This window comes from Gallinula chloropus (assembly GCF_964237585.1).
Source record: "Gallinula chloropus genome assembly, chromosome: 36".
NCBI lineage: Eukaryota > Metazoa > Chordata > Aves > Gruiformes > Rallidae > Gallinula > Gallinula chloropus.
In genome coordinates, this window is record NC_140121.1 from 591,787 (window position 1) to 603,894 (window position 12,108).

The 12,108-nt window shown below is 67.9% G+C and overlaps 2 protein-coding genes across 2 annotated transcripts in view; one reads left to right on the forward strand and one right to left on the reverse strand.

The window, feature by feature from the left end:
- Nucleotides 1–345: 345 nt before the first annotated feature.
- KRI1 (KRI1 homolog) lies at nucleotides 346–9,081 on the forward strand (the record flags this gene model as incomplete). The annotated part of the gene is given in 23 exon segments (XM_084277796.1): nucleotides 346–431; nucleotides 1,346–1,413; nucleotides 1,516–1,579; nucleotides 1,582–1,620; nucleotides 1,700–1,808; nucleotides 1,921–1,978; nucleotides 2,070–2,119; nucleotides 2,905–2,927; nucleotides 2,962–3,014; nucleotides 3,092–3,166; nucleotides 4,284–4,604; nucleotides 4,719–4,814; nucleotides 5,831–6,001; nucleotides 6,909–6,984; nucleotides 7,070–7,105; nucleotides 7,108–7,154; nucleotides 7,756–7,783; nucleotides 7,786–7,881; nucleotides 7,968–8,098; nucleotides 8,199–8,263; nucleotides 8,375–8,470; nucleotides 8,564–8,759; nucleotides 8,761–9,081. Coding segments are annotated over 23 exon segments (2,301 nt in total). The 5' UTR covers nucleotides 346–349.
- Nucleotides 9,082–9,287: 206 nt separating this feature from the next.
- Nucleotides 9,288–12,108, reverse strand: part of ATG4D (autophagy related 4D cysteine peptidase) — a gene marked incomplete at both ends in the record, with an annotated part of 9,162 nt that continues 6,341 nt past the window's right edge. The window contains 13 exon segments of the mRNA XM_084277797.1: nucleotides 9,288–9,315; nucleotides 9,317–9,462; nucleotides 9,556–9,675; nucleotides 9,772–9,848; nucleotides 9,943–10,021; nucleotides 10,109–10,188; nucleotides 10,191–10,253; nucleotides 10,377–10,441; nucleotides 10,548–10,728; nucleotides 10,731–10,874; nucleotides 10,983–11,135; nucleotides 11,138–11,155; nucleotides 11,235–11,318. Coding sequence (XP_084133923.1) covers nucleotides 9,288–9,315; nucleotides 9,317–9,462; nucleotides 9,556–9,675; nucleotides 9,772–9,848; nucleotides 9,943–10,021; nucleotides 10,109–10,188; nucleotides 10,191–10,253; nucleotides 10,377–10,441; nucleotides 10,548–10,728; nucleotides 10,731–10,874; nucleotides 10,983–11,135; nucleotides 11,138–11,155; nucleotides 11,235–11,318 — 1,238 coding nt within the window.

The window sequence follows — 12,108 nt, forward strand, 5'->3', positions numbered from 1 at the left end:
ATGGAGCTGAGACCGCCGGCCCCGAGCGTCTGTTGGGGGGGGGATGAGGGGAGGTGGGAGGTGTGGGGAAGGGGGGGTGATGGGATGGGGGAAGGGATGGGGGGAGCGCTGGGGAGGGGTTGGGGGGGCTGTGGGCCCCACCCCCCCGTTCCCCGCCGGCGTTTCCCTTTTAAGAGCTGGGAGGGGGGGGGCGGGGGAGCGGTTGGGTCAGGAGGGGGCGTGGCCGGGTCAGGAGGGGGCGTGGCCGGGTCAGGAGGGGGCGTGGTCGAGGCGCGCGCCCTCCCTCACTGACGGGGGCCGGAAGCGGAAGCGGAAGTGGAAGCGGAAGCGACGTGCGCGAGAGGAGACGATGCCGGCCGAGCCGCTGCGCGTGAACGCGGCCTTCGCGGAGCGGTACCGGCGGCAGCGGCGGCGGGAGGAGCTGCAGCGGCGTGAGCGGGGCGGGGGCGCCGGGGGGGGGAACGGGGGCACTGGGGGGGTAACGGGGGTACCGGGGGGGGGGGAACGGGGGCACCGGGGGGGGGTAACGGGGGGTTATGGGGGGGGGTAACGGGGGCACTGGGGGGCACCGGGGAGGGGGCACCGGCGGGGGACACACGGGGGTTTAACCGGGGAGGGTAACGGGGGCACCGGGGGGGGGTTAACGGGGACACCGGGGGACACCGGGGGGGTCTTGGGGGACACGCTGGGGGGGCAGTGGGGTAACGGGGAGGTAATGGGGGGTAACGGGGGCACTGGGGGGGGTCTGGGGAGGGGCACCGGGGATTAACGGGGGTTAACGGGGATACTGGGGGTAACAGGGGCACTGGGAGGGTCTGGGGGTCACGCTGAGGGGGCAACGGGGACACCGGGGGGTAACGGGGGGCGGGTAATGGGTGTTAACGGGGCACCGGGGGGTTAACGGGGGCACCGGGGGGCTCTGGGGGACACGCTGGGGGGGCAACGGGGTAACGGGGGGGTAATGGGGGTAACGGGGGCACTGGGGGGGGGTCTGGGGAGGGACACTAGGGGGTAACGGGGGTTAACGGGGGCACTGGGGGGTCTGGGGGACACGCTGGGGGGGCAACAGGGTAACGGGGGGGTAATGGGGGGACTGGGGGGGGGTCTGGGGAGGGACACCAGGGGGTAATGGGGGTTAACGGGGATACAGGGGGGCACCGGGGGTAGGGGGGGCACTTGGGGGGGGTCGGGGGAGGAGTCAGAGAGCACAGGGTGGGCACTGGGGGTATAACAGGGGAGGATAATGGGAGGTAGCGGGGGGGTAACGGGGGCACCGTGGGGGGGTTCACCGGGGTGGGGGGGTCACCGGTTGCTGGGGGAGGGCTGAGCAGAGGGGTCCCCGCAGTGCGGGATCGGTACGGGGACGCCGGGACCAGCTCCAGCTCCGAGTCCGACTCCAGCGGCGATGAGGTGGTGAGTGGGGGGTGTGGGGGGGGTCCCATCCATCCCCCCAGCCCGGGAAACCCCCCCCCGGGCCGGGACACCCACCTGTGACCCCCCCCCGGTGCCCCCCAGACCCTGGACCCCCGGCTGGAGCGGGATTTCTACCGGACTCTGGCGCTGCTGAAGAGCCGCGACCCCGGATCTACCGGGAAGGGACCACCTTCTACAGCCAGCCAGGTACAGGGGGGGGGGACACCCCTAAAACGGGGAGGGGGAGCCCCTAACTTGGGGTCCCAGCGGTTCTATCACCCCCCAGAGTCCTCATCAGGCAGCGATGAGGAGGAGGAGGAGGAGGATGAGGAGGAAGAGCAGCCCCCCATGTACCTGAAGGACTATGAGAGGAAGGTGGTGCTGGAGAAGGAAGGGTGAGGAGGGGGCTGCTGGGGGGTGGGGGTGTTTTTTGGGGGGGGGGCTGCCCTGTGCTGACCCCTCCCCCCCTTATAACTCTGCCCCCCCCTCCCCTGGCCTTCCTCACAGTAAATACGTGGATGAGGAGGATGAGGAGGATGAGGAGGCGGCGGCCGAGCGGAGGAAGGTGGGTTGGGGAGGGGAGGGGGGGGTGGGGGGGTGGAGAGGGGGGTGATGTGTGATGTGTGACCCCCCCCAAATCACTGTGACCCCCCCAGAGAGCCGCCTCCAGGAGCTACGTGGAGGAGCAGCGGGAGCTGAAGGAGAGGTGGGGGCTGGGGGGTTTGGGGGGTTTTGGGGGGCTGGGGGGGTTTGGGGTGGGATCAGGGTTGGGGGGGGGTTTGGGGGGGATCAAGGTTGGGGGTTTTGGGGGGGGGGGCCTGTGGGGGTTTGGGGGGGCTGCAGGGTTGGGGGCTTGGAGGGTTTTGGGGGACTGTGGGGGTTTGGTGGGGGAATCAGGGTTGGGGGGTTTGGGGGGGACTCTGGGGGTTTGGGGATCAGTGTTGGGGGGCTTGAAGGGTTTTGGGGGGCTTTGGGGGTTTGGGGGGGATCAGGGTTGGGGGCTTTGGGGGGACTCTGGGGGATGGGGGGATCAGTGTTTGGGGGGCTTGAAGGGTTTTGGGGGCTGTGGGGGTTTGGGGGGGATCAGGGTTGGGGCTTTGGGGGGGACTCTGGGGGATGGGGGGATCAGTGTTGGGGGGCTTGAAGGTTTTGGGGGGGGCTGGGGTGTTTGGTGGGGGGATCAGTGTTGGGGGGCTGTGGGGGTTTGGGGGAGCTTGGGGATTTGGGGGTGCTGGGGGGGTTGGGGGGATCAGGGTTGGAGGGTTTGGGGGGCTGTGGGGGTTTAGGGAGGCTGCAGGGTTGGGGGGCTGTGGTTTTGGGGGGCTGGGGGGGTTTTGAGGGGGCTGGGGGGGTTTGCGGGGGATCAGGGTTGGGGGGTTTTGGGGGGGTTGGGGGGCCTGTGGGGTTTAAGGGGGTTTTGGGGGGTCTGTAGCATTTTGGGGGGGGGCTTTGACACTGGGATTCACCATGTCCCCCCCCCACCCCCGGCAGCTTCCGAGCCTTCGTGGCTGACAGCGAGGAGGAGGAGGAGGGAGGGGGAGGAAGGGGCAGGGGGGGGCTCTGCTCTGCTCCGGCGGCGCAGCCAGACGGCGGAAGAGAAGGTGAGGAGGGTGGGGGGGGTTTGGGGGGGGATTTGGGGTGTGGGGGGGTCACTCTCAGGCCTGACACTGTCCCCCAGGAGCGGGAGGAGGAGGATTACATCCGCTGGCTGAAGGGACAGGGGGCCGCCCCCCCGGAGCCGCTGCAGGACCTGGTGAGGGGGCTGAGACCACGCACAGCTCGTGGCACTGATGGCCCTGGGGAAGGGGACACCCCCTCACTGCCCCCCCCCAACCCCTCACTGCCCCCCCCAACCCCTCACTGCCCCCCCGGAGCCGCTGCAGGACCTGGTGAGGGGGCTGAGACCACGCACAGCTCGTGGCACCGATGGCCCTGGGGGAGGGGACACCCCTCACTGCCCCCCCCAACCCCTCACTGCCCCCCCAGAGCCGCTGCAGGACCTGGTGAGGGGGCTGAGACCACGCACAGCTCATTGCACCGATGGCCCTGGGGAAGGGGACACCCCTGGGGCTCCCCCCCCCAACCCCTCACTGTCCCCCCCCCAACCCTCACTGCCCCCCCAACCCCTTGCTGCTCCCCAGAGCTGCTGCAGGACCTGGTGAGGGGGCTGAGACCACGCACAGCTCGTGACACCGATGGCCCTGGGGAAGGGGACACCCCTCACTGCCCCCCCCAACCCCTCACTGCCCCCCCGAGCCACTGCAGGACCTGGTGAGGGGGCTGAGACCACGCACAGCTCGTGGCACTGATGGCCCTGGGGAAGGGGACACCCCTGTGTCCCCCCCAACCCCTCACTGCCCCCCCCAACCCCTCACTGTCCCCCCCCAACCCTCACTGCCCCCCCCCCCAACCCCTCACTGCCCCCCCGGAGCCACTGCAGGACCTGGTGAGGGGGCTGAGACCATGCACAGCTCGTGGCACTGATGGCCCTGGGGGAGGGGACACCCCTGTGCCCCCCCAACCCCTCACTGCCCCCCCAACCCTTCACTGCCCCCCCCAGAGCCGCTGCAGAACCTGGTGCGGGGGCTGAGACCACGCACAGCTCATGACACCGATGGCCGGGGGGGGGCAGAGGGGACACCCCTGTGCTCCCCCAACCCCTCACTGCCCCCCCAACCCCTCACTGTCCCCCCCAACCCTCACCAACCCCCATCACCACCCCCCCAGGTACTGCTGCAGAACCTGGTGCGGGGGCTGAGACCACGCACAGCTCATGACACCGATGACCCTGTTGGGGGGGGGGGGGCAGGGGGACACCCCTGTGCCCCCCCAACCCTCACCGCCCCCCCTCGCCCCTCACCACCCCCCAGGTGCCGCTGCAGCAGTTCTGGAGCGACCCGGCGCTGGAGCCCGGCGAGCGCTTCCTGCGGGATTACATCCTGAACCAGCGCTACCGCCAGGACCAGGAGGAGGAGGAGGAGGAGAGGAGGATGGAGCCACCCAGGGTGAGCAGAGACCATCCCCAGCCCCAACCCTGCCCCCCCAAACCCCCCCCTCACCCCCTGTGTGCCCCCCAGGCCCCCATCCCCCCGCTGGCTGACTCCTCGGACGAGGGGAAGCTCTTCCTGGCCAAGCAGGCGGCGTTCGAGCGCCGCTACAACTTCCGCTTCGAGGAGCCGGACGCTGAGCAGGTTTGGGGGGGGATGATGTGACGTTAGGGGCTCCTGCCCCCCAAATTTGGGGGCTGGGGGGGTGTCAGGGGGGGATTGACCCTCTTTTTCTGTGCTCCCCCCACCCCCTCCCAGGTGAAGACGTACCCCAGGAACATCCCCACCTCGGTGCGGCGCCGGGACGAGCGGCGGAAGGAGAAGAGGGAAGAGATTCGGGAGAGGAAGAGGAAGGTGAGGGGGGGGGATGAAGAGGAGATGGTCTCTCTGCTGATGTGTCTGTGTGTCCTCCTGGGCACCAGGTCTGTGTGTCCTCCCAGCCCTGGGTCTGTGTGTCCCTGGGTCTGTGCATCCTCCCAGCCCCGTGTGTCCTCCCGGGTCTGTGTGTCTTCCTGGCGCTGGGTCCTTGTGTTTTCCTGTGTCTGTCTGTCCTCCTGACCCTGTGTCCTCCCAGACCCCACGTCTGTCTGTCCTCCTGACCCTGTGTCCTCCCAGACCCACGTCTGTCTGTCCTCCTGACCCTGTGTCCTCCCAGTCCCCACGTCTGTCTGTCCTCCTGACCCTGTGTCCTCCCAGTCCCCACGTCTGTCTGTCCATCCTGACCCTGTGTCCTCCAGTCCCCACGTCTGTCTGTCCTCCCAGCCTGTGTCCGTGTGTCCTCCTGTGTCCTGGCCCCCATGTCTGTGTGTCCTCCTGGGTCTGTGTGTCCTCCTGGCCCTGTGCCCTCCCAGTCCCCATGTCTGTGTGTCCTCCCAGCCTGTGTCCGTGTGTCCTCCTGTGTCCTCCTGGCCCCCATGTCTGTGTGTCCTCCTGTGTCCCTGTGTCGTGCTGTCCCTGTGTCCTCCCAGTCCCCACGGCCCTGTGTCCTCCCAGCCTGTGTCCGTGTGTCCTCCTGGCCCCCATGTCTGTGTGTCCTCCTGGGTCTATGTGCTCCTCCTGGCCCTGTGCTCCCAGTCCCCACGGCCGTGTGTCCTCCCAGCCTGTGTCCGTGTGTCCTCCTGCCCCGTGTCCTCCCAGTCCCTGTGTCCGTGTGTCCTCCCAGCCCATGTCCGTGTGTCCTCCTGGCCCTGTGCCCTCCCAGTCCCTGGGTCCGTGTGTCCTCCTGGCCCCGTGTCCTCCCAGTCCTGTGTCCGTGTGTCCTCCCAGCCTGTGTCCGTGTGTCCTCCTGTGTCCCTGTGTCCTCCTGGCCCTCTGTCCTCCCAGTCCCTGTGTCCGTGTGTCCTCCCAGCCCGTGTCCGTGTGTCCCGCAGGAGAAGGCGCGGAAGCGGGAGGAGCTGAAGCAGCTCAAGAACCTGAAGCGGGAGGAGCTGGCGGCCCGGCTGGCGCGGCTGCGCGAGGCCACGGGCAACGCGGCCGTGGGCTTCAGCGAGACCTTCCTGGAGGAGGACTTCGACCCCGCGCAGCACGACCGGCTCATGGCGGTGGGTGCCCCGCTTCCCACCCCCCCATGAAACAGTGGGGCCCCCCCTCCTGAAACAATGGTACCTCCCCTCACTGCCCCCCCCCCCAGTGAAACAATGGTACCTCCCCCTCCCCATCACCCCCCTGTGAAACAATGGTACCTCCCCTCAAAACCACCCCCCCCACGTGAAACAATGGTACCTCCCCTCACCCCCCCACCCCGTGAAACAATGGTACCTCCCCTCACTGCCCCCCCCCCCCACCGTGAAACAATGGTACCTCCCCTCCCCTCAAACCCCCCCTGTGAAACAATAGTACCTCCTCCTCACCCCCCCATGAAACAATGGTACCTCCCCAAACCCCCCCACCCTGTGAAACAATGGTAGCTCCCCTTAACCCCCCCATGAAATAATGGTACCTCCCCTTAACCCTCCCCCCCCCCAACAATGGTACCTCCCCTCAACACCCCCCCCCGCCCCGTGAAACAATGGTACCTCCCCATAACCTCCCCCGAAACAATGGTACCTCCCCTCAACCCCCCTCCCCCCCCATGAAACAATGGTACCTCCCCCTCACCATCACCCCCTGTGAAACATTGGTACTTCCCCTCACCCCCCACCCCCCCCCCCCGTGAAAAGAATGGTACATCCCCTCACCCCCCACCTGTGAAACAATGGTACCTCCCCCTCACCCCCCCCATGAAACAATGGTACCTCCCTCAACCCCCCATGAAACAATGGTACCTCCCCTTAACCCCCCCCCCCGTGAAACAATGGTACCTCCCCTCCCCTCAACCCCCCCCCCCCCCGTGAAACAATGGTACCTCCCCTCACCATCACCCCCTGTGAAAGAATGGTACCTCCCCCTCCCCAGTCCCTTCCATTGTGGTTCCCCCCGGAAACAAGGGCTCCCCCCCTTGGTTCCCAGGAGTGTTTCGGGGACGAGTACTACGGGCGGGAGGAGGAGGAGAAGCCGCAGTTCCAGGAGGAGGAAGGGCTGGAGGGTGAGCGGGACCCCCGGGGCCTCTGTGTGTCCCCCCCAGCCCCCAGCCCCCGGCACTGTCTGTCTGTCTGTCCCTCCCCCCGCAGATGACTGGAACTGGGACTGCTGGACGGGCCGGGAGGAGGGGGGGGGGCGAACCAGGAGCCCCACTGCGAAGACCCCGATTTCGTGGTGGGTGTTGAGCGGGGCTGAGGCCGGGAGGAACTCAGCACAGGGATGGGCGGCACCAGCAGGGCACGGGCACCCCCACATCCCCCTTAAACCCCCCCGACCCCCCCCAATCTCCCTTAAACCCCCCCTTACCTCCACCCCACTCCCGCTTAAAACCCCCCCAAAACCCTCTCCAGTCCCCCCTTAAAACCCCCCTTAACCCCCCCAGTCACCCTTAAACCCTCCCTTACCCACCCAATCCCCTTAAACCCCCCTTACCCCACCCCAGTCCCCCTTAAACCCCCCAAACCACCCTAATCCCCCTTAAACCCCCCTTACCCCACCCCACTCCCCTTTAAACCCCCCTCAATCTCCCTTAAGCCCCCCCAACCCCCCCAATCCCCTTAAACCCCCCACTCCCCTTAATCCCCCCTCAATCTCCCTTAACACCCCCCAAACCACCCCCAATCCTTTGTAACCCCCATTAACCCCCCAATCCCCTTAAACCCCCCCAAACCACCCCCAATCCCCCTTAAACCCCCCCAATCCCCCTTTAACCCCCCCCAGTCCCCCATAACCCCCCCTTAACCCTCCCCACTCCCCCTTAACCCCCCTCCCCCAGATGGATGCCGACTACGACCCCGCAGCCCCCCCCCGACCCGGCGGCCGCCCCCGGCGCTGGGGAAGAAGCGGCACCGGACGCGCTTCCGCGAGGCCGTGGAGCGGGAGAAACCGGCGTTCGACCCCTGTGAGCAGCCAGGACACCCCCAAAACCCCCTGGGACCCCCCCAAATTCCTCTAACCCCCCCTCTTGCCCCCCCCCCCCCCCCCCAGCCAGCAGCACCTTCGAGCAGTACCTGGAGGAGTTCTACCGCCTGGACTACGAGGACCTGGTGGGCGACCTGCCCTGTCGCTTCAAGTACCGCAGCGTCGTCCCCTGCGACTTCGGCCTCACCACCGAGGAGGTAGAGTCCTCCTGGACCCCCCCCCGGGGTCTTTTCACCCCCCCTGGGGTATCTGTGCCCCCCCCAAAATCCACCCTGTGTCATCCCCCCCCCCCCCCAGATCCTGGCAGCCGACGACAAGGAGCTGAACCGCTGGTGCTCCCTGCGCAAGACCTGCATGTACCGGTGAGGGGGGGGGGGTAAAGTGCTGCAGGGGAGAGAGGAGGGGGGGGGGGGGTCACACAGGACACCCCCAACCTCATTTTGGGGGCTTATTGCCCCCCCCTTTTGCCCCAGCTCGGAGCAGGAGGAGCGGCAGGATCAGGCCAACTACAGCCGGCGGGCGCAGAACCCCTGGAAGAAGCAGCAGATCTTCAGATCCCTCATGGCCACGTATGGAGGGAGGGGGGGGGCACAAAGGGGGGGTACAGAGGGGTTTGGGGGGGTAACAACCCCCCCACGACCATCCTTTCCCCCCCACTCCAGGCCTGAGGAGCCCCAACCTGCTCCCCCCACCAAGCCCAAAGTGGGGGAAGAAACGCCGGGACAAGCGGAAAGCGGCGGAAGAAGCCGGAGCTGCCCCAGGACCCCCCCCTGCAGCAGCAAGACCCCCCCCTGCCAAAGCCCAGGCCCCCCCCGGGGGGCCCCGTCGGCGGGGGGCAGCACCCATGGGTGCAGCCGTGCGCCTGGGGGGCCGGGATTTCAGCGGGAAGAGGCTGGAAGCCTTCGGCCTCAACCCCCGGCGCCTCCGGTACCGGCAGCTGGGGCGGCAGCGGCGCAAGAAGGAAGGGGGGGGGCTGGGGGGGCCAAAGCCTGATTTTGGGGGGGGGTCGGGGTTGGGGGGGGGTCTGTTTGGCATCCAGCACGAGGCACCCACACCCCCCCTGCAGCCACAGTCTGGTTCAAGTTCATCTTTAATGGGGGGGGGACAGACAGACGGACGAGGGGGGGTCCTGAGCGGAGCAATAAATAACATCCCCCCCCCCAGCTCGAGCAGCCTGTGACACCCCAAAACCATCGGGGGGGGGGGGGGGTTGGCTCAGCAGCCCCCCCACTGCTGGGACTCCAGTAGTGAAGCAAAACAGCCCCAACCCTGGGGGGGGGATGAGGGGGGGTGGGAGCTGCCTGTGGCCCCCCCCAAAACCACAGCAGCACCAGCCCCGTGAGTGGGGGGGGGGGTCTCCAGTGTGTGGGGTGTCCCCAGCGGGGGTCAGAGCAGCACAAACTCGTCAGCACCGGTTTTTGGGGCGTTTTCCAGCCCGGGGGGGGGGCGGTGCTGGTGGGGGGGGTCGGGAGCTGGGGGGCTCCAGGCTGTGGTCCGGCGCCTGCCCCTCGCTCAGCGTGAAGATGGGGTAACGCTCGGGCGCTGAGGGGGGGGCCAGGACCTGGGAAGGGGGTGGGAAACACAGGGTGAGGGAAAGGTGGGGTGGGGGGGACACCCCTCAGAGCCCCCCCAAACCCCCCCAGGTGGGACTCACCCGTGCCAGGTCGGCGCAGAGCTCCTCCAGCCCCGAGCTGCCCGCGGCGTAGAAGCCGATGGTGCAACTGGGATCCATCTTCCCAAAGGCCATTTTCCTGGGGGAGCTGCAGTGGAAGGACTGGGGGGGGGGGGGGAAATTGGGGGGTTTTAGGGGGGGGATTATATAATTGGGGGGGGTCAGACCCCTTGGGACCCCCACCCCCAAACCACACACCTGCAAGGGGAAGTTGTCCTGGGATGTGTCCACGCAGGGCTGGCAGTAGTGGGGGTCCAGGTAGAGCAAGAAATCATCTTTTTTTTGGGGGGGGGGACAGAGAAAAATCAGGTGTTCTGTGCCCCCCCCCCCCTTCAAATTACCCCCCCCCCAAACCAGCAGCTCTGGCACCTTGGAAGCCGATGAAGTACAGGGAGTGCCGGGGTTTGCCGCCGATGATGCCCACGCAGGACTTCAGCTTCAGCAGCTCCTGGAGGGGTGGAGGGTGGGATTTGGGGGGGTCAGGGGGTGCTGGTAACCCCCCCGCCTCTCCCCCTCCTTCCCCCAAGGTCCCCACCTTGACACAATCCACGTAGACGGGGTTCAGGCTTTCGCCCCCCAACCTCACCGGCACCAGGACCACGACGCCGCGGCGCTGCCGGGCTCCGCTGAGGCTGGGGCGGTGTCACCCCCCACCAGCCCAGCAACGTCCCCCTTGTAAACTACCCACAAATAAAGGGGGGGGGGGGGGGTGAGAAAAGGGGCTGCTCATCCTCAGGTGCCCCCCACCCCCTAAAACTGGGCAGGGGGAGCCCTGTCCCCCCCACCCCAGCCCCAGCACGCACCGGTGCAGTCCTGAGACACGTAGACCGAGAGGCTGCTGGTCTCCAGGCAGGTTTCCACCGCCCTCCTGGCAGGGGATGGGGGGAGAGGGAGTCCTGGGGGGTCCCAGCTGCCCCCTAAATCCACACAAGGACCCCTCCCTCCCCTAAAAACCCATCCCCGCCCCCGCTCACCGCAGGATGTGGGCGACGATGGAGGGGCCGTACCAGTCCCCCGCCCTCTTCCCCGCGCTCTGCCCCAGCTCCACCAGCCGATGGATCCCGAACGGTGCCCGGGGGTGATCGGAGAACCAGCTCACGATAGCGCGGTGCCGCTGCTCCGCCTCCCGCGGGGCCCGGCAACGGCCCGGGGGTCCCTCTGCCGGCCAGGGGGGTCCTGCAGCCGGCTCGGGGGGTCCCTCTGCCGAGCCTGGGGGTCCTGCAGCCGGCCAGGGGGGTCCCGCAGCCTCCGAGCTCCAGGCACCGGCTCCAGCTCCAGCATCACCTCGGGCCACATCCAGTCTAAAGCCGAGCGCAGAGTGAGGAGGGGGGTTTTGGGGGGGGGTGTAAGGGGCTGTGAGGGACACAGGGGTCACCCCTGGGGGTTTAGGGGGGTGGGGGGGTCCTTACCCCTGCCCAGGAGGTGCAGGACGAGCCCCTGAGCCAGCAGCATCTGGGCGCTGCGCAACATGCAGCCCCAGCCACAGTCGGTGGTCCAGGGGGTCCCCTCCAGCGCCGGGAACTCCCGCCGGTACGTCAGCCACAGGCGGGAGGAGAAATCCGCTGGAAACGCTCCAGCTCCTCTGGGAAAGGGCGGGGGGGGTTGGAGACACCCCCCCCAACCCGTACACCCCCCCGTACGCCCCTCCCCGGGGTACTCACCCTCGGCCCCCAGGCAGTACACGCGGCCCAGGAGGTGCAGGGGGCTCAGCTTGCTGAAGTGGGGTCTGGGCCGCACTGTCCAGCCTGGGGAGGGGGTAACGGGGCACCAGGGGGGGTTAATGGGGCACCGGGGGGGTTAAGAGGGTCTGGGGGGGTGTAATAGGGACTGGGAGGGGGGTAATGGGGACCAGGGCAGGGGGAAACTGGGAGGGTAACAGGGAATGGGGAAACAGGGGGGGAAAGGGGGGTAACGGGGCACCAGGGGGGGTTAATGGGGCACTGGGGGGGTTAAGAGGGTCTGGGGGGGGTGTAATGGGGACCGGGAGGGGCGTAACGGGGGAAACCAGGGGGGTAACAGGGAACCGGGAGGGGAACAGGGAAACAGGGGGGGAAAGGGGGATAACGGGGCACTGGGGGGTTAACGAGGTCTGGGGGGGGTGTAACGGGACCAGGAGGGGGGTAACAGGGAGCAGGGCAGGGGGAAACCGGGGGGGTAACAGGGAACGGGGAGGGGAACAGGGAAACGGGGGAGGAAAAGGGGTAATGGGGCACCGGGGGGATTAAGAGGGACTGGGGGGGGTGTAATGGGGACCAGGAGGGGGGTAACGGGGACCAGGGTGGGGGGAAACCGGGGGGGAAACAGGGAACGGGGAACCAGGTGGGGAAAGGGGGGTAACGGGGCACCGAGGGGGTTAACAGGGTCTGGGGGGGTGTAATGGGGACCAGGAGGGGGGTAACGGGAACCAGGGGGGGAAACAGGGAAACAGGGGGGGAAAGGGGGGTAACGGGGCACCAGGGGGGTTAAGAGGGACTGGGGGGGTGTAATGGGGACCAGGAGGGGGTAACGGGGACCAGGGCAGGGGGAAACTGAGGG